Source organism: Podarcis liolepis (assembly GCF_965112155.1).
Source record: "Podarcis liolepis genome assembly, chromosome: 14".
Taxonomy (NCBI): domain Eukaryota; kingdom Metazoa; phylum Chordata; class Lepidosauria; order Squamata; family Lacertidae; genus Podarcis; species Podarcis liolepis.
In genome coordinates, this window is record NC_139569.1 from 2,511,377 (window position 1) to 2,531,624 (window position 20,248).

General features: G+C 49.6%; 1 protein-coding gene and 2 long non-coding RNA genes across 6 annotated transcripts in view; 1 reads left to right on the forward strand and 2 right to left on the reverse strand.

The window, feature by feature from the left end:
* Positions 1–756: 756 nt before the first annotated feature.
* On the reverse strand, positions 757–2,763 carry LOC310693771. Its single transcript, XR_014519381.1, has 2 exons — positions 1,223–2,763; positions 757–842 (listed from the first exon to the last, which is right to left on the reverse strand). It is a non-coding gene; the product is annotated as an uncharacterized lncRNA (long non-coding RNA).
* A 280-nt stretch (positions 2,764–3,043) lies between these two features.
* TNRC18 (trinucleotide repeat containing 18) overlaps positions 3,044–20,248 on the forward strand; it is a 121,280-nt gene continuing 104,075 nt past the window's right edge. For 3 of the 4 annotated variants that reach the window (XM_083474637.1, XM_083474638.1, XM_083474639.1), the window contains exon 1: positions 8,454–8,664. In XM_083474637.1, coding sequence (XP_083330763.1) covers positions 8,469–8,664 — 196 coding nt within the window. In that variant the 5' untranslated portion in view covers positions 8,454–8,468. Of the gene's footprint in view, positions 3,777–5,018; positions 5,480–8,453; positions 8,665–20,248 lie in introns of those variants that run through there. The other variant, XM_083474640.1, reaches the window with a different exon arrangement.
* LOC310693131 lies at positions 3,052–5,012 on the reverse strand. The gene is made up of 2 exons (XR_014518990.1): positions 4,296–5,012; positions 3,052–3,797 (listed from the first exon to the last, which is right to left on the reverse strand). It is a non-coding gene; the product is annotated as an uncharacterized lncRNA (long non-coding RNA).

Here is a 20,248-nt window from a genome sequence, read left to right on the forward strand (position 1 = left end):
TTTCCATATAACCACCAACAGCTTAAAAAAACCAAGCAAAATGTTTTATTTTCGTAACAAGCAGCATTGCTAATCTAATCACACACACACACAAAAACTGCAAACTATAACACGTGAGATTTGGGGTGTGATTTTTTTTTTATTTAACAGAAAAAACAAGAAAGGAAGACTTGTAAATTTAATAGGAATGTAGTGTAAACTGGTGATAGACGCCATAGTGAAAGTACTACCCACAGTGGAAGTAGTGTAACAACACTACTACAAACTCACTAATGTGTTTCTGTAAGCAATTACATGTTTGTGCAGTTAAGCATTCTATTATTATTATAAGGAAAAATGTGATTTCAATAGGGTTTACTCCCAGGAAAGTAGACGTAGGGTTGCAGCCCCAAAGCTTCCATCAGGGGTGAGAATCTGGAAGCAGGAGGAGGGCTGTATGTGTGTGTGTGTGTGTGTGTGTGTGTGTGTAAAGCTTGCTTCAAGGTTAGAACGACCTTTGGTAAGTGGTGGGAAAAAATGAAATTTTTACTATTCTGTGGTCCCGGCAGCTTCCTAAATTAATGCATTTACGATTCCTCAGGATATATTAGCCCTGGACATCTACTGAATTAAATCTGGGGTTGTTGTTGTTGTTTGGGGGGAGAAATCCTTAGGACTACAATCCTGTGCACTTACCTGAGAGTACACTGAGCCACAATAGGGCCTACTTCCGAGTAAACATCCACAGGCTGTGCTGTTAAATAGGCTTTGGGGGGGGGGGTTGGGGATATAACTGCAACTCTTAAGCTCCAGCTTCAGGATGGACAAACCTAATTGGGAGGAGAATCTATCGATCGATCGATCTATTCAGGAGGAGAAAAAATATATATACATTTTGGGCTCGACAGTTTGTTGCAAAAACCACCAGCAACACTCCTGGCTGTTAAAAATAAACACAACGTTTCACAGATCTTGGTGGGATGGGAAAGGGAATTATGTGCTATTTTTTTGCGGGGTGGGGGGGGGGAAGATGGTGAAAATGAAGAACAGCCCCCTCCCTCCATCTAAAGTCAGACGAATTGGTCTAAATACTTACGGCAAAGCATGTCCCCCCCCCCCGGATAAAAATTAAAGGGGGAAAATGCAATAACTTCTGGTTAAGGGCGCCCCAACACCCCCCCCCCCGGAAAAAGCTCGGCGTGGAACTGCAAGCCTTGCCGGACAGCTCTTTCCATGCACTAACCTGGAAGGCGGCGCGTTGCAAACAGGTTTTTAAAAATATATAAAAATACTGAAATAAGGGGAAAGAGGTAAGGAAAGGAAGAAAAGCGCAGAGCGATCTTCAGTAAGGCTCTTTTTAGACGTCTCGTCGTCCTCCTCTGCCCCCCCCCCATACTCCACCCTGCTGCCAAGATGGCTCCCAGCTGTTGTTTACCAGGCGGGGGAAAAGCGAATTTTTAAAAAATGGGTGGTTTGTTGGTTTTGGATTTTTTTTAAGAGAGAGATGCAAAAGGTGGCGAGGGTGGGGGAAAAACCCGCCAGCAGCCTTGCAGTGACTCCGCGCGAGTAGGAACCTCTTTTTTGCAGCCGCGGAGGCGACCGGACCCAACTGGGGATTTATTGCAATTTTAAAAATTGCAAAATCTCCTCCCGCAGCTGGGGAGGGATCGCGCGGGGTGGGGACCCGACCTCCCTCTCTTCCACCTCGCCCCCCCCTTTGTGCATTGTTTTTTTGCAGCGGCAAAAGGCCACGACGTGCGGGGGAGGGAGAGGATCGGGCCCTTCCCTCCCTCCCCCCGCTCGCAAGAGCTGTACGTATTTTTCTTGGCGCAATCCTCTTGCCTTCGAGTAAACCCCTCCGGGAGGGAAGGCGGGCAGGCCTTGCACGCGCGAGGATCCGGCCGGGGAGCAAAATCTGCGGGGGAGGGACTGGGTGGGTCACTAACCCGGAGAGGGCGGGATGGGCTCTCGGGCGCTGTAATGAAATGCAGATTTGCGCCCCGGCCTGGTGGGAACCGCTTATATATTTTTTTTTACCGGGGGGGGGGGAATGTTGCAAAAGGACGCGCCTTTGCAAAAAGGAAAATAAACAGGCAGCGCTTTCGTTTTATTGACGAAGCAAGGATTTATCGCACAGCTTCTCCCCCCGCCCCCATATCAAACCTCGCAGCTTCTGGCGAGGATCCGGGTGTGAAAACAGTAAATATTATGGGGGGTGCGTGTTTGTTTTTTTAAAAATCCATCGGCTGGATCCAGGCATGTACGCTTGCTCTGCTCCAGAAAAAGATGGGGCTAAATACAGTAACCCCTCCCCCCAAAAAAAACCCCCGACCAAGCACCCCCCCCCTTGCATGGAAAACCGGGCATCGGATGCAACCTTCGCTCCACATCTCTTGAGAGGGGGCTCCGTCCTGCAAAATAAATTTTGTTTTGGGGGGAGGGGAATACCTACATTTTTTTTTAATATAAGATCTGCAGACTTAAAAAAACAACACACAATTCCATGCAAACCCGTTACCGTTGTAAAATAAAACCCGAGTGGTGGGAAAAGAGCCCTCCCCCTTTTCTGCATTCTGCCCAGGCGGCGGGGCTCTCGCCCCTCCTCTCCCCCCCCCCGCTTTAAAAAAAAGCAATTCTCTTGTTGCTCCTTCGCTAATTTGGATCCCAGCCATTCAGTCCCGAGGCGAAGTCGTCACTCCTTCACTAGCCCGGGGGGGGGGAGAGAGAGACCAAGCTTGGCTATTTGTTGCTATCTCCTTTTGCATCGCGACGTTTTAACGCCCCCCCCCCGCCAAAAAAAAAAACCCATTAAAAGAAGTTTGCATTTTTCTTCTTTGGCTTCTATTTTCGGTCGCTTTCTCTCCCCCCCACCCCCCGCGCTCTCTCCTTCCCAAAGAGGGCAGCCTAGAAACTGCCTCGCTGGAGCTTCGGGGGCAGTTTGAAACTGCTAGGTGGAGTTTTTTTTTACGTTTACACTGGAATTAAGTAAGGGTAGGGTGTCTCCCCTCCCCCTTCCAATTTTTCTCCCTTCCCTCTATCCATTCAGGGGCAAATAAGAGTGTCCAAAAGCGATTTTTGTTTTGTTTAATGTTTTATTATTATTGCAAATGCACTCTTAATTCACACAAGCAAAATAAATATCCGGTCCAAGCAAATGCAGCTTCCAGATCTCTCCCCTTCGGGTAGCTTCGCGGGGTGGGCGAGCTTAATCCGCTACAGCAAAATAATACGGAGTATTCTAGAATGGTACCGGTTCAAAGGGATCTCCAGGGTACAACTAGCTCAATCTCCCTAGCAATGCAGTTATCACAGCTAAATCAACATATTAACTCAAAACAAGCTCGAAAACAGGAAATAGGATATTTTTTGCTTTTCGTTTATGTATATATACATACATTTAAAAAGTATGTCTAAATCTGAAACGTTACTTGCCAATTCGGTTTGTAAAGGCAACCAGTTTGTCCCTCCGGCCGCCCTGGTTCAACTGCTTTGCAAAGCGAAATGAGGATGTTGGAGCGGGGGGGCGGGGAGAGTCCAAACTGGACTCCGGACAGCCGGCTCCGTTTACTCCGGAGTGAGACCCAAAGTCCACCGGCAATTACTCCCACGCCAAAGGGCACAGGCTCGCAGCCAAGTTTCCAGACCTAAACTGCAAATATCCTCGCCAGCACCGCGCTCCCAAGACCAGGCCTGGGATGTTTGTTGGCCGGAGAGATCGTGTAGACACAACCAAGCGGCGTGAAAGCGGATCAAGCCAGAGCAGCCCAGTGTTAAAGGTTCTCCCGTCTCTCTCGGGGGTGAGGATAAATCCGAAGTCCCTAAAAAGTGTAGTTGGGGCCTTGGGGGGGGGATAGGATGGAGGGCCGAGCAATTCCGGGGCGGAGGGACGACCCCTCCCCAAGGCATTAATTCGGATTACAATGGGGGGGGGACGGGAGGGACGCTGCTATGGGTTTGGGATCAGGCTCCGAGACCCCCGGCCGCCCCAATATCTAGGAGGGGGTTCAGCTTTCCCTGGCTCTGCCCCACAGGAACTCCCAGAGAGGACAGATCTGCTTCGCTCCCCCCACGAACCCCCAAATAAAGCCTCTAAACTGAGGTGCTCTGCGGCCCCGATCCACGCACCTTCACTCGGAAGTAAGCTGCACCTCCATACCGAGCGCCCTCGCCCCACCCCCGGTCGCTTTCCTCCCAAGCCTGGGCAAGCAGCAGCAGCAGCGCGCTGCCTTACTCTCGAGTAAGCCCCCGTCGCTGCAGAGCTGCTGCGTGGTTTCCATCCCACCCACCTACCCAACCCCCATCCCCGGTTGTCTTACCTGCGGAGGAGGGTTTGGGGAGTTACATGGCGGAAGCTTACACCTGAGTAAACATGCTAGGCTCGGGCCACCGATGCTGCGCTTGCTTTCCTCCCGGGGAGTTTAAGGCCGGCTTACTTCCGAGTAAGCACGCAGAGCGGAACAGACACCTCTCCCTCCCTCCCTCCCTCCTTCCTTCCTAGGCGCTGCAACCCGCCTGGGCCACGAAAAACGCTCCGGGGGCCACCAGTCTCCCCACCCCCTCCCCCAAAGACATGTGGGGCAGGCGAGGCGGTGGCCGGCTTGCAACCCCTCCCTCGGGGTTGGGGGGAGGGCTGGAGATGGCAGCTCCCCCCCCCGCCCCGATTTTCTGTTTATGATCAGCCAGAGCAGACCAGAGGCGGAGGAAAAAAAAACGGGGTTGGGGGGACACCTTGAAACCGCCTCTCTGAATTCCCACCGCCCGCTTCGCCCATTCAGCCCTCCCCGCCGGGGAGCCTTGAAACTTCCCCTCCCCACTCTCGCCCCGCTCGGTCCATAATTGGCTTTATAAGGATGGCGGCGGGCCAAAGTGTTTACATGAGGCTGAGTGGCGGGCGGGGCAGCCAATGGGGAGGCCTACTATGAAATTTTGGCTGGCTGGCCCGGAGGGGGGGCGGGATGCAAGGAACAATGCTTGTTTCATTGCTAAAGAGGCTTCCCCCCCTTCCTCCCCTCCCCCTCTTCTTCTTTTTTTTTTTTAAGAGATCCACGGAGAGGAACTTGAAAGGGGGTTTTTTTGGTGGATGGCACCTCTTCCAAGCCCGGGCTGTATATGTGTGGATCTTGAAGTCTCCCGACCGACAAGGCGCCGACCTGGAGCTTACGAGGAAGCCGGACCCGTTCACACGACGAGGGAACCCGAGTTTGTGAAAGCCGCCAGCCGAGGAACCCGCCTGTCCTGCTGCTTTTCAGGGTGGAGAGGGGAGCCCAGGAGAACCAGGCGAGGACCTTTTTGGATGCTCAGAGAGGAAGAGGAAGAGGAAGAAGGGGGGAGGAAGGCCGCTGCAGCCCCCACCCCGGAAAAAAACCAAAACACCCCGCTTGTGGATCTAATTTTTTGAAACGCGGGAGGGAGGGTTGGGGTCCAGGTGCGAGAAAACCCGGCCGAAGAATGCCAAAGAAGAGGACTAGATAAAAATTAACAATACAACTCCTTCCGAAAGGTAAGCTTTGCAACTCTTGCGGACTTGGGAAGTTGTCTCTGGGGAGGGGAGAAAAAAAAAAAGCTTTATCAGTAGTGTAGGGCGGGGGGAACCCCAGGGCAATTTCAGGACCGGGTCCTCCCCCTCCCCTATCGCCCCTCTCCACTTTCACTCCTCTCCAAATTTTTCAAAATTCCTCTTCTCCGGACCAGGGCGCCCCCGATTTGGTCTCCCCTCCCCGCCCCCTTCTCCGTGGCGAAGAGAACCCAAGAACCAGGCATTTTCGGTTAGGCTGCTTTTAATTAAAATCAGGAGTCCAGCCATGTTTTTTTTTTGGGGGGGGTTAAGAACTGAGATCAAGGAAAGTAAAAGGCATTAAATGAAATTCTGTACACGCACAACCGGCCCCCCCGCACCCCAAATATATATATATATATGTCTTGGATGCGGTGGTCTGGTTTTCATTCCCATCTGATCTTAAAAGTGTGCCCATATCTCACAGACAGGAATCCGAAGTGTGTGTATATTAAGGCCAAATAGGAATTAAAACAAGAACCTTCCCTCTCCAAAGAATAAAAAATTGAAGCTTAGAGTTAGAAGTTATGGGGAAGGCTCCCCCCAAACCCCCATACGTGCAACTGAAATGGACAAACGGACCATTTGCCCTTTATATCCTTAAAATGCAAAGCCGCCGATTTATTTATCTGGTGGCTTATAAGAAAATGGGAACAAACGTTTCAATCTTGTATCTATTTCAGTGGCGTGTATTGGATTGGGGTGGGTGTTGTCTAATAAACACGGAGGTAGTTTTAACTAAACCCAGATTAAAGTAAGAAACTCTTAATTAATCCTAGTAAGGGACCAAACGGGGATTTTTGTACTCTGCGTTCTCATCAACCAGTTCATAAGAACCAGTCTGAGGAAATTCCAAGGCGATATTTTCCCCTGGGGACAGAGAGCTAAAACATCGACTAAATTCTTTTTTTGGTGATTTTAAGGCAGCTGGTGAATGACTTCAGAGTTGGAGAGAGGGAGAATAGCCTTTCTTTGAAAAAGAAAGTCCTTTTCCAACAAGTCCCTCTTCCACTCCCTCCATTTTTTCAGTGAGCTGAATTCTAAATATTTTGGAATATTTTATGGCGATGGGGGAGAGGGAAACAACCAAAAATACTTTGGAAACTTCTCTCTGCATTCCTCCTCATTTAAAAGAAGGCTTGGTTGATTTTTTTTGAATGGCAGACACTGGAGCCTCATTTTTTGGAGAGAGAAAAATTCTGTCCCATGATTTGGAAGCGACCCCCGCTGAGTAACCAGACGGTGGATACAAATGGTTATTCTTGCCAGTGTTACTGGGGACTAAGCCCCATTGAACCCGGAGAGACACTGAAGACAGTGGGGTTTACTCCTGGGTAAATGGGGCGAGGATTGCAGCCTTGCTTCTTAAAGACAGTCAGTTGGGCTTCCTAGCAAGGAAACTAGCACGATTTCTGGCAGAGAAGGAGAGCGCAAGAAACCTTTATTTTATTATATTTTATTAAATTCCAACCAGTGTAGCGAGGTCGTCGCTGGAAACAGAACCGGGTTGGTGGCTTCCTCAGTAATAATAATAATAAAACAACCCCATTTTCCTTCCGAGCCATTTTGCCCAAGTGGCGTGAAGAAATCTCGGGCTCCTTATCTGGGCCAGCTTGCAGCGTGTGCGTAAAAGGTTAAACATTAAATACTTTTCCAGGGCTAAGAAGATGATAAAATATGTAATGGGTTATTTTCGCCTCCGGGCGAGTAGGAGCTCCCAGCCCCCCACCCGCCGCCCTTTCTACATTTTTGTCGACCCACATCTGATAAGATGGAGGGGAAGGAATGAGGATTTGTCAAAATCGATACTGGGGAGGAAGAGGGTGTCCGGGCAAGACGTGAGAGGAGAGGGAGAGGGCAAAAAACAGACGAATCGGGATTTTAAAAGACAGTCCATTTTAGATAACAGCTAGAAGCCAAGGAAGGTGGGTCCGGTTAAATTCCTCATATCTTCCCCCACCCCATGACCGAGATTGCAAGAGAGGCAGGAAAGTGTCTCGGCTAAGGGCGCGATCCTAAAGAGCCCTTTCCACCCCTGGGGAGCAAGTCCTTTTCAGCCAAGGCGTTTCGGATCGGGCCGCGCAGCTGCGGTTCCAAACGCGCTGAACGCGAGCCGGATTCTGCCCCTTTCCGAAGCAAGCCCCTGTCTCTCTCACGCTCTCTCTGTGCTTCCGAAAGGGGGGCTGGGGCACGATCCTGCGCCTATTTACTCGAGACTAAGCCTCAACGCATCGGAGCTGGCTGCCCGGGTACACGGGCGCGTACCGGCGGCGGCGGCAGCTTTCGATTGCAGGCCGAAGGCGCTTACTCGCGAGTAAACAGCCGCTTGGGAGAAACCTCCCCAACTTTTAAAAAGCCTTTATTTTGTACACACACACATTTCCCCCCTGCAAACAAAATACAACGTATATATTCTAATATTTTTTAAAAAGTCTTCAAAATGTGAACTCGGGTTCCAGGGAAGAATCTTTGTGTTTTTTTTAAATTTGGGGAGTGCTGGACGCCCACTTCCTTGGGAGTAAGCCCCACTGGACCTCGTGAGGTTTACTTGCGAGTAAAGAAGCCTTGTTTCCTTGCTTTTTCTCCTCTCGCCTTTTTTGAAGGCGCAAAAAAAGGCAGCTCTCTCTCTCTCTCTCTGTGTGTGTATATATATATATATATGCCGGGCTCTCCTTTCCCGCTGAAGATTGGAGACCCCTCGGTGGGGCTGGGTGGGGGTCTAGGAGGGAAACTCGAGCTGCCGCCGCCTTTCTGCGAGACTCAAGCGGCGCCTTTCGCCTTCTTTTGCAGGCTCCCGTCCGGGGCCGCCTGGGCAGCCGGAGCCCCGCGCGCGCGGAGAATGGTGGCGCGGCCGGGCGCGCGGCGCGGGCAGCGGCGCTTGTCCTCGCTGCGCCTTCGCTGAGTCCGGCGGCGGCGGCGGCGGCGGGAGCGCAGCATGGATGGGCGAGACCTCGGCGGGCCCCCGCGCGCCGTCCACCTCCCGCCGCCGCCGCTCCTCTCGGGCCTGGCCATGGACGGGCACCACCGCGCCGCCGCCGCCCGGCTCGCCCCCTTGGCGGCCGGACTGCCGCCCGCGCCCCTCGGCCCCGCCAAGTACCTCGCCGCCGGACTCAACCTCCATTCCCACGCGGGTAAGTCGACACGCAGACGTGGCCGGGGGGTGGGGGGTGGGAAAGAGGAAGTTTATTTGGGGGAGAGGAAAACGGGGGGGTGGGGTGGAAGGAAGGCCGGTGCGGGGGGGGTCCGCCTTTGCTCCTTCCTCTGCAAATTTACCTTCAAAATGCCCCCCCACACTTTAGGGGGTCCCAAGCTTGGAAAATTGGGTTGGTTTCCTTCCCTATCAGCCTCCAAAAATATACTGTATAATCCCGCTTTCCGAAAAATAGTCAATTCCTTAGTAGGCTGGCTTCTCTCCCCCACTCCCAAGAGATTGCATTTAAATAGCAGTAAAAATAGCTGGATAAATACTCTGCAGTCTGTTTGCCTCCCCACCCAAGAACATACTGAGCCCCCTGCCAAACAGATCTGCCCTTTCCCCATATGACTGAAGGCCCCATAAGACAGAAAACCTGGGCATGCCGTAGAGCACCCTCCCCACAAAAATGAATTCAACAAAATAAAACCTCGGGATCCCTTGGGAGCAGCCCTCTGCCCAATAATTCGAGATGGGGCTTTATAGAAGTGCCTGGCAGCCTTAAGTCCACATCAACCCCCCCCCCTTTTTAATGAAGATGACACATTAATTCTGCTTCCTAAAAACAGACAAATCTCTCTTTGGTAGGGTGGCTTTCTTACCACCCCTACTCCCAAAAGCGATTCTACTTAAATAGTCTGTATGGCTTTGGGAATACTCTGTAGTCTGTTGTGCCCCCTCCCTGCAAAACAGACCCACCCCTTCCTCTACATGGCTGTAGGTCCCGTGAGCCAGAAATCCTGGGGGTCCCATAGGAACAGCCCTCCAACCGCTAATAAAATAAATGCAATAGAATGAAGCTTGGGAACTGATAGGAACCCGCCCTAAAATGCCAGACAGGCTGCTTTGGATAAGGGCACAGCCCCCCCCATCCCTGTCTTTTAAGGCTATGCCCTACATTGGCTTGGGGTGCCCTTGTCCCTTCCAGCCAGCCTGTTCTCCCAGAGGAGTCGGCCCATCAGGATTCCTTGAAATCTCCCCCGCCCAAGCATACACAAAGCATCGCTCACATTTTCAAGAGCAGCCGAGAAGCATAAATCTTGGCCGGCCTGGCAGAAGCCGGCATTCCAGACCTGTGGAATTCTAGACCCGCAGGATCCCACCCTTTTCTGGCAGTGGGAAACAGGCCTTCCTTGGCTGTGCAGCTGAACTTGAACCCTTGAGCAAAATGCCTGTATTTTAAATAAATACGGGCAAGGAAAGCTTTCCCTTTACAATCTGAGGAGCGATTGTACCACACCGGTGTCTCTTTCCCGCACTGAGATATTTGTGCAAACTGGGCTGTGTTGGGAGACTGGGTGCCTCTGATGGTCGGCTCTAGCGGTGGTGGCTGTTGCCTTAAATAAGTCTGGAAGTTGTTCTCTTATTGCCAGTTTTATTCTTGCTGCTGATGACTGCCGGACTCTTTCTGCAGTGTGGATTCTGTGACTTTGCATAGCACTGAATGTTCCAATCGCTAAGGGTTTGTATGTTTTTTGCCCTCTGCCCAACATAAAGCATAAAGTGGGGTTGAGGGGGAGAAGATTTCTCCCTTCCTTCTCAGGGGAGGGGCAGATTTAAGATTTTGCCTGTTTAGCAAAGCCATTTGGCAGCCCCTCCAAACTTTCACGGATATTTTGGGTTTGCAGGCATTACTGACAGATGGCTGGGGACATATTTTTTTAGGATCTCTTCTCTCCCCTTCCCAAACTTTTCTTCTTTTCACCTTGCAAGATTTGAATGACATCTGTTGTGGATCAAGTTTTTTGCATTTCAGTTGCAAAATAATATGTTTTTACTAGAGATTCGGATTTATTTATTTTTTGTTGTCACAGCTTATAATTTAAATGCATGGAGAATAACATAAGAAACCTTTTCAAATCTTGTGGTTTGAATTTGTAGAGGTGGAGAATAATATGGAAGAATGTTGTGGGGGGGGGACACTGCCCCCTCTCCCCCCTCCCTGTTTCTGGGCACCTTTTAAAATATCCAAAGATGCTTTTGTCTTGCTAAAGTCTGTTTATCTTACTGGGCCTGCCGTCTTCAAATATATACATTGTGCAGAACTTAGCTGGCTGTGTTTGGTTAGTTACCAGTGTTTGCCTGTGTTGATTTTAACTTTTTTTTTTTAAAAAAGAGAAAGTGTTGAAAAGAATTGCTGCCAGGATTGAAAAAGAAAAGAATTATTTACCATGTGCCCAAAGCAAACCTAGATTTCTCTTAAATGCATTAATGGAGGGTAAAAACCTGTGCTTATTTATTCATTTCTTGGCTCTCAGGTAGAATAAACTTGCATAGTAGGATCCATATTTTTTTCTTTTCTTTTCTGAAAAAATGCCCCCATCTCCTGCAATCTTCTCTTGGAATTCTTTTGTGTGCGAGATATGGATTGTTCTGCAATGAAGTTAAAGTGCCATCTTTGGGTGCGAGGGCAAGTGTGTGCATGCAATTTGAAACAGATGAAAAGTTCTAGTGTTTACAGAAATTCCTTGTTCCTGGACTTCTTTCTAGCCCTCTGGAGGTGAAGGAGGGAGGGCACAGTGGGCTATGTCTGTGCATGTGTGTGATACGAAATCCAGGAGAGCATTAATCCATGCCCAGAACCTTTTAAAAAGTGCCTCTGCAGGCATGTGCTCATTTTAGCTTGGGATGGATTTTTGCGGTTGGGTATCTGTGCAAGAGCCAAGCGGTAGCTGGTCTTCTGAAAAAATATTTTAAAACCCATAGACAGAAAACTGCTGTGTGGAGAGGAATCTAAGCCCCCCCAAACCCCTTTAAAACAACAGCACTCATTCCCAACTTGATGGGGTTTTTTCCTTGCAGATTTTCCCAAGTGCTTTAGGCGTTTTTCCTTCCCTGTTAAGGTCTAAGACTTTGAAGCTGCCTGGTGTTTCTTCCCCCCTTCCTTTCCTCTTCTTCCCAAATTAGATTCCCACCCCCTTTTGTTTTTAAATACTTGGATCAGACAATCCACCCAGAGCATGGGCTAGGTTTAAAAACAGCTGGCAGCCTTCTGCAGATGTGCGGCATTCCGTTGCAAAACTGGAGGGAAATGGTGCTGTCTTCAGTGATGAGGACTTCAAATTCTGCCGTCTCTCTGGCCCTTTTAAAACCTGTGCTGAGGCTTGCTGGAAGCCAGCAAAAGGCAAGTGTGTGTGTGTGTGTGTGTGTGTGTACACACGTACACACACACACACACACACACACACTCTTTCTCTGTTGTACTACAATGCACTGCTGTGTGTTTGGCTTCTCCCCCCCCCCTTCATAGAAAAAAGAGAGAAGAAAGCGCTAGGCGTGCATAGGTGACCTGGAGTTTACCAGGAGGGGTTGGTAGGGTGACAAGTTTTGCAATAATGAAACCTCACCCACATGGAATGAATGACTTTGAAATTTTGCAAACCTGATTGCCAACATCTGCAAAGAAGGAAGTCTGGCCGAGTTGAGAGGGAAGATTTATTGGCTTTCTGAATAGGTGGCACCGCCAATTTTCCAGGTGCTAAAACAAGGGGTGTAGAATGAAGAGCAATAAAACTAAGCACATGAGCAAACACCCTTTTATTTAACACCTCCCCCCCCCCCACTCCTAGGGCAATCTCTAATCTTTGAAAAAGTGAACTCATTGTCCAGACAAACTCAAGCTGAGAATAACACTCAGGGTTGTTGTTTTCACATGGACTGGGTTTTTTTTAAGCATTTAATTCTGTCTTGAGGCCTCATAGCTGCTGGAGAGGTTCTTAGAATCTGTTGAAGAAAACCGCTGATGTTCACTGTGTATGTGTCTGTATATCCTATGTTGCGGTTGTTTTCTGATAGGATACAGAACCATTTTAGCCTACTTTCAGTTAAGTCTGATCTCCGCCTGCCCACTTTTCCGGTTATGATCTGACAGTTCTAAACCAGAGTTGTGAAGAACCACTTTTCTGATCGCCACTGGTGAACAGGCGTGAGCTTCCAGGCGAGCAGCTGGGAAGCTTTTACAAAAGTTTGTGTGTGTGTTTTATATATATTTATAAAATCTACAAACATATATGTGAGTGTATACACACAGATTTGGTCGCAGTTGTCTAAGCACCCCCCGCCCAAGCTATGATTTTGAAGACACACATGATACAGCAAGCTTGCTGAATTGAAACAAAACCAGATTGCTGGATGGAAAATGGTGTGTCTGCTACCTGGAGTTCAAAAGTAGAAAGTTGTGGGCCAGTAATTTCTGCTCATTTACCTGCAAAGTTGTTCTCATTCTTGCACACCTGGAGCTCAGCCGCAGGAGAAGGGCTGTGGGGTATTTAAAGGATTTCTAAACCCAGTTGTCTTGTAAGGTTATACTTGGTGTCTCTGCTGTGGGTGCCCCCACCTTCAAAGGGCAGGCAGGAAGCAAGCAAGCAGGCAGGCAGGCAGGCAGGCAGGCAGGCAGGCAGAGAAGGGCCTTTTCTGTGGTGGCGCCCCAGTTCGGGAATTTCGTCCCTGGAGATGTTCACCTTTACACTATTCACGTTACTGCACGATGGGTGCCAGAGCCAAACCATTTTATTCACTTTTAACGTGTGTGTGTGGGGGGGGGTCACCACAAAGTCCTTTCTGCTTTTGATGGTGTCTTGTGGTTGCACTTTTTCTTTGCTGCGACTGAAATTCTGGTGGTGTTTATCCGATGTTTTTAATTGCGTTCTTGGAAGCTGCTGCCTTCGAAACTAATAAATTTTGAAAAGGGAGGGTGGAAATGGAACAAACGTTTTTAAAAACCCAAACTCTCTGGCTTTGGGGCAAGCCTCAAACGGCTTACCTTTGGAAATGAATCTGGTATGATTCATGCCCTTTTATCCCTTTCTTTGACATTTCTTTTGGGTCATGAGTAGGGGAGATTTTTCCAGATGGAAAGGCCAAAATGGAGCAACCTTGCGATGGGTGGTTTGTGCATTCCTGGGGGGGCTGAGGGGTGCAGAGTGTCTCCTCTGTGCTGTCCTGAGAGATTTCCCTGCGGGATCTGTGTCCATGAAGGCCCACCCACTTAATGTCACAAAGTAGAGTTTGGGCCTGCATTGCACCAGTCGAGTAGCCAAGGGTAGCAGTTCACCATTTTGATGGAGGAAACAAAATGTGACCATGGAAGGGGGTTGGACTAGATGACCCTTGGAGATCCTTTTCAATTCTACAATTCTATGCTTCTGCATCAAATCGAATGGGGTGCAGCGCCTGCTGTCCCAGTGGCCAGACAGATGCCCCACTGAGAAACCCACAAGCAGGATTTTTTAAAATTCATTTCTCATTTTCATTCATTACATACATCTCAAATTATTAACGTTTACTGTATATTCCTCCCTCTCTCCCCTCCAAGACTTTCCCCAACTTGTGTTTCTGGTTTGTTTCTATTTTCACCCGCTTTGCTATCTCTTAACAGAAAAGGTTATTAATAACATAAGTTCAAAGCTAAAAATATAAAATTAAAATCATCATATTATTTCACTATCTTCTAAACATTTTCTGATGCTAATAATGTGGATGTTTATTTAAATCCTGCCATCAAGTCTATCGCCTTTCTTTGCTTCTGCAAATATAATAGGAATGGTTCCCAATCTTTTTCAAAGCCTCCGTTGTCTTTTTCTCTTAGCCTTTATGTCATTTTTGCCAGTTCTGCATAGTTCACCAACTTCTCTTGCCACTGTTCTTTAGTTGGTATTTCTCCAGTCTTCCAACTGGAAATTGGAAGACTGGAGAAAGCCACAAGCAGGATTCAAGCACCCAGAGCCCTTTCCCCTCCAGTGGTTTTTAGCAACTGGGATTCAGAAGCATCGCTGCCTCGACAATAGAGCAGCCACTGAGTGTCTTCTCCCCCAGAGGACCTTTCTCTCTCTCAGTCCAGGACAGCTAAGCTTCTTCAGCAGCCCTTGGTGAGGAACGGTTGAGAGAGCTGGGGCCTGGAAAAGAGGAGGCTGGGAGGGAGATGTGCCATCTTCAAATATCTCCAGGGCTGGCACAAGGAAGATGGAGCAAGCTTCTTTTCTCCTGCTCTGGAGGGCAGGACTCGAACCCATGGCTTCAAGTTAGGAGATTCCAACTCAGCCTCAGATTTTGACAGTAGGAGCTGCTTGACAGTGGAACGGACTCCCTTGGGAGGTGGTGAACTCTTCCTTCCTTGGAGGCTTTTAAGCAGAGTTTGGCTAGCCATCTACCTCGGGTGCTTTAGTTGAGATTCCTGCTTTGTGGTGAGGCTGGACTAGATGATGCCCTGGGGTCCCTTCCAACGACACAGTTCCTAGGCACCCTGCTGAAAGTCCAGCTGACAAAGTGGGTGTGGATACATCCAGTGTGGGATGCGGATTAAATGTGCGTCTGTTACTCTTAAGTAGCAGTTGCCATCATCCTGGCTTCTATTGCTGGGCCGCTCTGGAGCACGGCAGCCTCTTGGGCCAATGATGCTCACAGCATCAGGGCGGATAAAAGCAAGTACTTTTTCACACAACCTGTAGTTAAACTGTGGAACTCCTTCCTGGATGACTTTAAAGGAGGATTAGGCAAATTCCTGGAGGAGGAGAGGGCGATTGATGGCTCCTAGCCGGTTGGAGCAGCGCTGCATCTGAACCTCAGTTGCAGGAGAGGAGAGTTGCTCTTCTGCTTGAATCCTGCTTGCTATTTTCCCACTGATGCATCTGGTTGGCCATTGCAGGAACATGATCCTGCACTAGATGGGCTATCTATTCTTCTGTCCTTATGCTCTTACTAGTGGAGAAAGCAATAGTCCCCTGCCCCGAGCAGCTTGCGATATAAATTGCAACAGAGGAAGGGTTCAGGAGCTCAGCCTCTTTTGGGAGAGCTGGATCAGCCCACTGAATAAATTTTGGAGATCCCAACTACACACTCTGAACTGGCTGCCTTCCTCCTCTGAAGCCACATATTTAGATGTGCACCTGTTTGATTTCCACCCGCCCTGTCTTACTCCCAAATAGCTCCTAGTACCATACATCGTTTCCAAATTGCCAAAACCTGCTGATGCAGCCAAATTCATTGGGTTCCATTCCAAGCGAAGATAACCGGCATCTGGGGGCCTCTCCAGATGTTTTGGAGCACAACTGCTATCTGGCCCAGCCTAGCTTTGGTTCTCACCCCAAACATCTGCCTAGCCTCAGGTTGGTGAAGGTTGCAGCTGGAGGGGTTGTTTGAGTTTTAAGTATGGCAGCAATCTGCACCTGAGGCACAAGGGAAGGGGTGGAGGAATAGAAATACAGTGGTACCTCTGGTTACATATGCTTCAGGTTACAGACGCTTCAGGTTACAGACTCCGCTAACCCAGAAATATTACCTTGGGTTAAGAACTTTGCTTCAGGATGAGAACAGAAATCGTGCTCCGGCAGCACAGCAGCAGCAGGAGGCCCCATTAGCTAAAGTGGTGCTTCAGGTTAAGAACAGTTTCAGGTTAAGAACTGACCTCCAGAACGAATTAAGTACTTAACCCGAGGTACCACTGTATACAATACGATACAATAGTCTTTATTGTCATTATCCCATATAGAACAACTAAACTGAAAAAAAACATCTACATAAGACATTCAAATCCAACAAGCCTGTTATCCCAGCTATCCCAACCTGGTTAGCCCCCTAAAAACTCTGATACCCCATTTTTAAAATACAATATACTCCCATAGAGACTCCTTACGCTGCATTTAAAACCAAAATTGCATTTGGATAGAAACTGTTTCTCAGGCGGCTAGTCCTAGTCTTTATAGCCCTGTGCCTTCTTCCAGAAGGCAGAAGCTGAAAGAGATCATTTCCGGAGTGCGCACTATCCTGTGCACTATACCCTTTTAGTGCAGAGGTTTTCAACATTTCTGAGCCCACGTCTCCCTTGGCCAACCACATTCTTTCTGCGGCACCCCTGTGGGGCTCAGGGGCCCAGTTATCTCACCCTTTGCTTGCAGAGCAGGCAGCCTCTCACGCTTTTTTGAACACACTCCCTTGTGGAGGGTTCCCCGAGCCTCCTCTCCTCTCCCCTCTCCTTGGGAGTCCTCTGGGCAGCCGCCCCTGGTCTCTGAGCTGCCCCAGAGAGAGGTGCCGCTTCACACTGCCCCACAGGGACTTGGGACTTGTCTGTCCATTCCCAACTGCAAGGGCTGGTGGACAGACTGGTTGGGCTCCCTCGCCCGCTGGCTTGCTTGCTCGCTCCTGGTAACCAGACCCCCCCCCCCAACCAGCCCCAGAGGCACCATTCCCTTGGGGAGCTTGGAGCCAGGGCTGCTGCAACAAACAGCTGTGCAAACCTTTGGGAGGCAGAGACTCAAGAGGGCATCAGAGGAGGGAGAAAGAGGGACAGAGGCCAGTGTTGCCCGTGGCATCCCTGACCAGCATTCAAGGCACCCCAGGGTGCCACGGCACACTGGTTGAAAACTACTGCTTTAGTGGTTATAGTCAGCCAGCGCCGTGTGCAGATTTTGTTCAAGGACATAGTAAAAACATGTAGGGTATTGATTTCTTCCTTCCTGCCTGGCTGGCCATTCCCCACCCCCTCTCCCTGCTTCCTATCCCAAGCAAGGGTTGATTCAAATGTACAGAATGCCTGCTCTTTTTTAAAAAAGAAGACCAAGCTTCAAGTCCTCATTGTGCTGCCATTTCCGAAGGGGGCACAGCTTTACCCTTTGGACAGTCTTTTTCTCTCATCAGCTGTTGCATGTTGGATGTGCAGTGGGGTATGTTTTGGAGATCTCTGGCTAAACCTTTGGGTGTTGTCCTTAGCAAAGCGCTTTCAGCCACTCTTAAAAGCACCTTCCTTGCTCTCTTTTTAAAAAAAATTGCCATTAGCAATTTAAACTTGGGTTGTAGCTGGTGGGGAAGGGATTTCTCACTCTGCTGGCTTTGACACTTTTCCATTTGAGATGACTGCAGCTGCTTTCTATTCCTAAATCGTCTCCCCACTCCGCAGTCACACTTCCCCTGCCCTGGCAAAAAAAAAATAAAAAAAATAACAGCCCCCTTTTAGTTTTTGCATTAAAGTTATGGGAAGTGGAAAATCGTGGGGAGAAACTGTGTGTGTGTGTGTGTGTGTGTGTGTGTGTGTGTGTGTGTTTAGCAGCCCCATCCAAATGCAACCTCCAGCTGGAGAAAAGGACTGTCGTGTGTTGGTCTCCCAGTCCTAATAAATGTCTCCTTTTAAAAATAGCAGAGTGCTGCTGCAGCTTTTCTGGTTATTTTAAACCCTGCCTTTGGAAGAGATTTGCCAGGCAAGCCTTGTCTCTAGGTAGAGTCCTCTGCTTCGCTCCCCTCCGGTGAACAGGGTGTGTTTGTGTGCGTTTCGAGGGGGTGGGGTGGGAGCGGAAGGTGGCCTTGCTGGCAGGAGACTCCCCACCAGCTGCCTCCCATTTCCCCGAATTTATTTTTAATGCTAACTTTCCCAAGAAGAGCAGCCTGTAAAGAGACTGGGTCGGGGAACAGGCTGGCCTTTGTGCTGCTGGGGCTGCAAATAATGTGGACAGGGGAGAGAGCAGAGGCGACGTTTACCTTCTCTGGCTGGGACCTGGCAGAAGGACGTTGCAGTTTGCAACAACGTCTTACTCTCTTGAGTAGACTTATTGCCTGCTTTGGCCACAGCGACACACGCCTTCGTTCCCCCTGCTTGGATTTCAGCAGCATGCCCTGTGTGGGGCTGCCTTTGAAAAGTTGCTTGGAAATGTCCACATGTCGAAAGAGCCAGACTGCTGACAAGGGACGGTTACAAGGAGCAGGCAGCTCCCTCGATGCAACAGATTCAGGGCAGATAAAAGATTAATTTTTTTTAACAATGGTGTGACACGTTGTCTGCCTGATGCTCCCATCAGCAGCCCAGCGGCCGCATTCTCCACCAAATGGAGATTCTGAACCAGGCCCAAGGGCAGCCCCACATAGAACGCATTGCAGCAGTCCAGTCTCCAGGTTCCTATCATGTGCGCTGCAGTGAGCAGCCTATCCCTGTCTGGGAATGGCCATAGCTGGCAAACCAGACAAGGCTGATGAAAGGCACTCCTAGCCATAGAGGAGCCTTGGGCAACCTTCATTTCAAGGGGGTGCCTCTGTGTTTGTTTGTTTGTGTGTGTGTGTGTGTGTGTGTGTGTGTGTGAGAGAGAGAGAGAGAGAGAGAGAGAGAGAGGGAGAATAGCCACTTCCAAGTCAGGGAAGAGTATTTCTGTACAGTCATACCTCATGTTACGTTTGCTTCATGTTACGTTCTTTCAGGTTACGTCCCACAGCGACCCGGAAGTATTGGAAAGGGTTACTTCCGGATTTTGCCGCTTGTGCTTGCGCACAAGCCCCCAATCGCACCACACACCTGTGCAGATATGGTGCTTCAGGTAGCATTCGTTTCATGTTGTGAACGGGCCTCCGGAATGGATCCCATTCGCAACCAGAGGTACCACTGTATTTGTTGCGCATGTAGGTGTTTGAAAACAGTCACAGTTGTTGATGTTTCTAAACAGAGGCTTTTTTATCTGAGGGTGAGCGATTGCCACCCAGCAAGACATTTCGCCTCAAATGATGGGCATGGCCTCTTAAGCTTGCCTCTCCTCTCAGGAACAATTTAGGGAGCGGAGGGGTTTGTGTGTTGTGGATCTGAAGTTGAGTTAGGTAATGGTAAAGGACCCCTGGATGGTTAAGTCCAGTCAAAGCCGACTATGGGGTGCGGTGCTCATCTCACTTTCGGGACGAGGGAGCCGGCGTTTGTCCACAGACAGCTTTCCGGGTCATGTGGCCAGCAGGACTAAACCGCTTCTGGTGCACCGAAGACTGTGACAAGTGCCGGAGCACACGGAAACGCCGTTTACCTTCCCGCCGGAGCAGTACCTATTTATCTACTTGCACTAGTGTGCTTTCGAACTGCTAGGTTGGCAAGAGCTGGGACAGAGCAATGGGAGCTCACCCCGTCGCTGGGATTCGAACCGCCGACCTTCCGATCGGCAAGCCCAAGAGGCTCAGTGGTTTAGACTACTGAAGTTGAGTATAGGGCTGCCAACTCCTTAAACTGACCCCTGGCCTTCTCCCTTGAGCGACACCTAACAAGTGGAGGGGGGGAGTGTGTTGCAGCACTTGAACTCGGGTCCTGCTGGCTTATGGGCTTCCCTTGGGGCACCTAGACCAGAAGGCCGGGCTAGACAGGCCTTTGGTCTGATCCGGCAGACGGCAAGAGCAGGCTAGCCCAGTAAGTTGGCAATTCCAGTTGAGCATGCTGATCTTGAAATAGCTCCGGCAAGGGAGTTGCTGGCAGGAAGACCTGGTGGGGCAGCTATAATGAGATTGTTGTTACAGTCGCTCAGTCCAGGCTTTAGCAACATGTTTCTTTTCCGCCGCTGTTATTGTTCTGATAGTATTGCTTTAGTAGGTTTTGTTGCATTGTAAGTCGCACGGAAACTTTGAAAATACGAAGCGATAAAAAGTCTCGCAAGTCCAATGGCCTGAGCACGTAACACCAGTCCTGACCTCGCCACACTGGCTCCCAGTTAGTTTCCCCGTTCAAAGTGATGGTTTGTCCTATAAAGTTTATGCAACACCTCAAAGATCGCCTCTCCCGATAGCAACCGACCCAG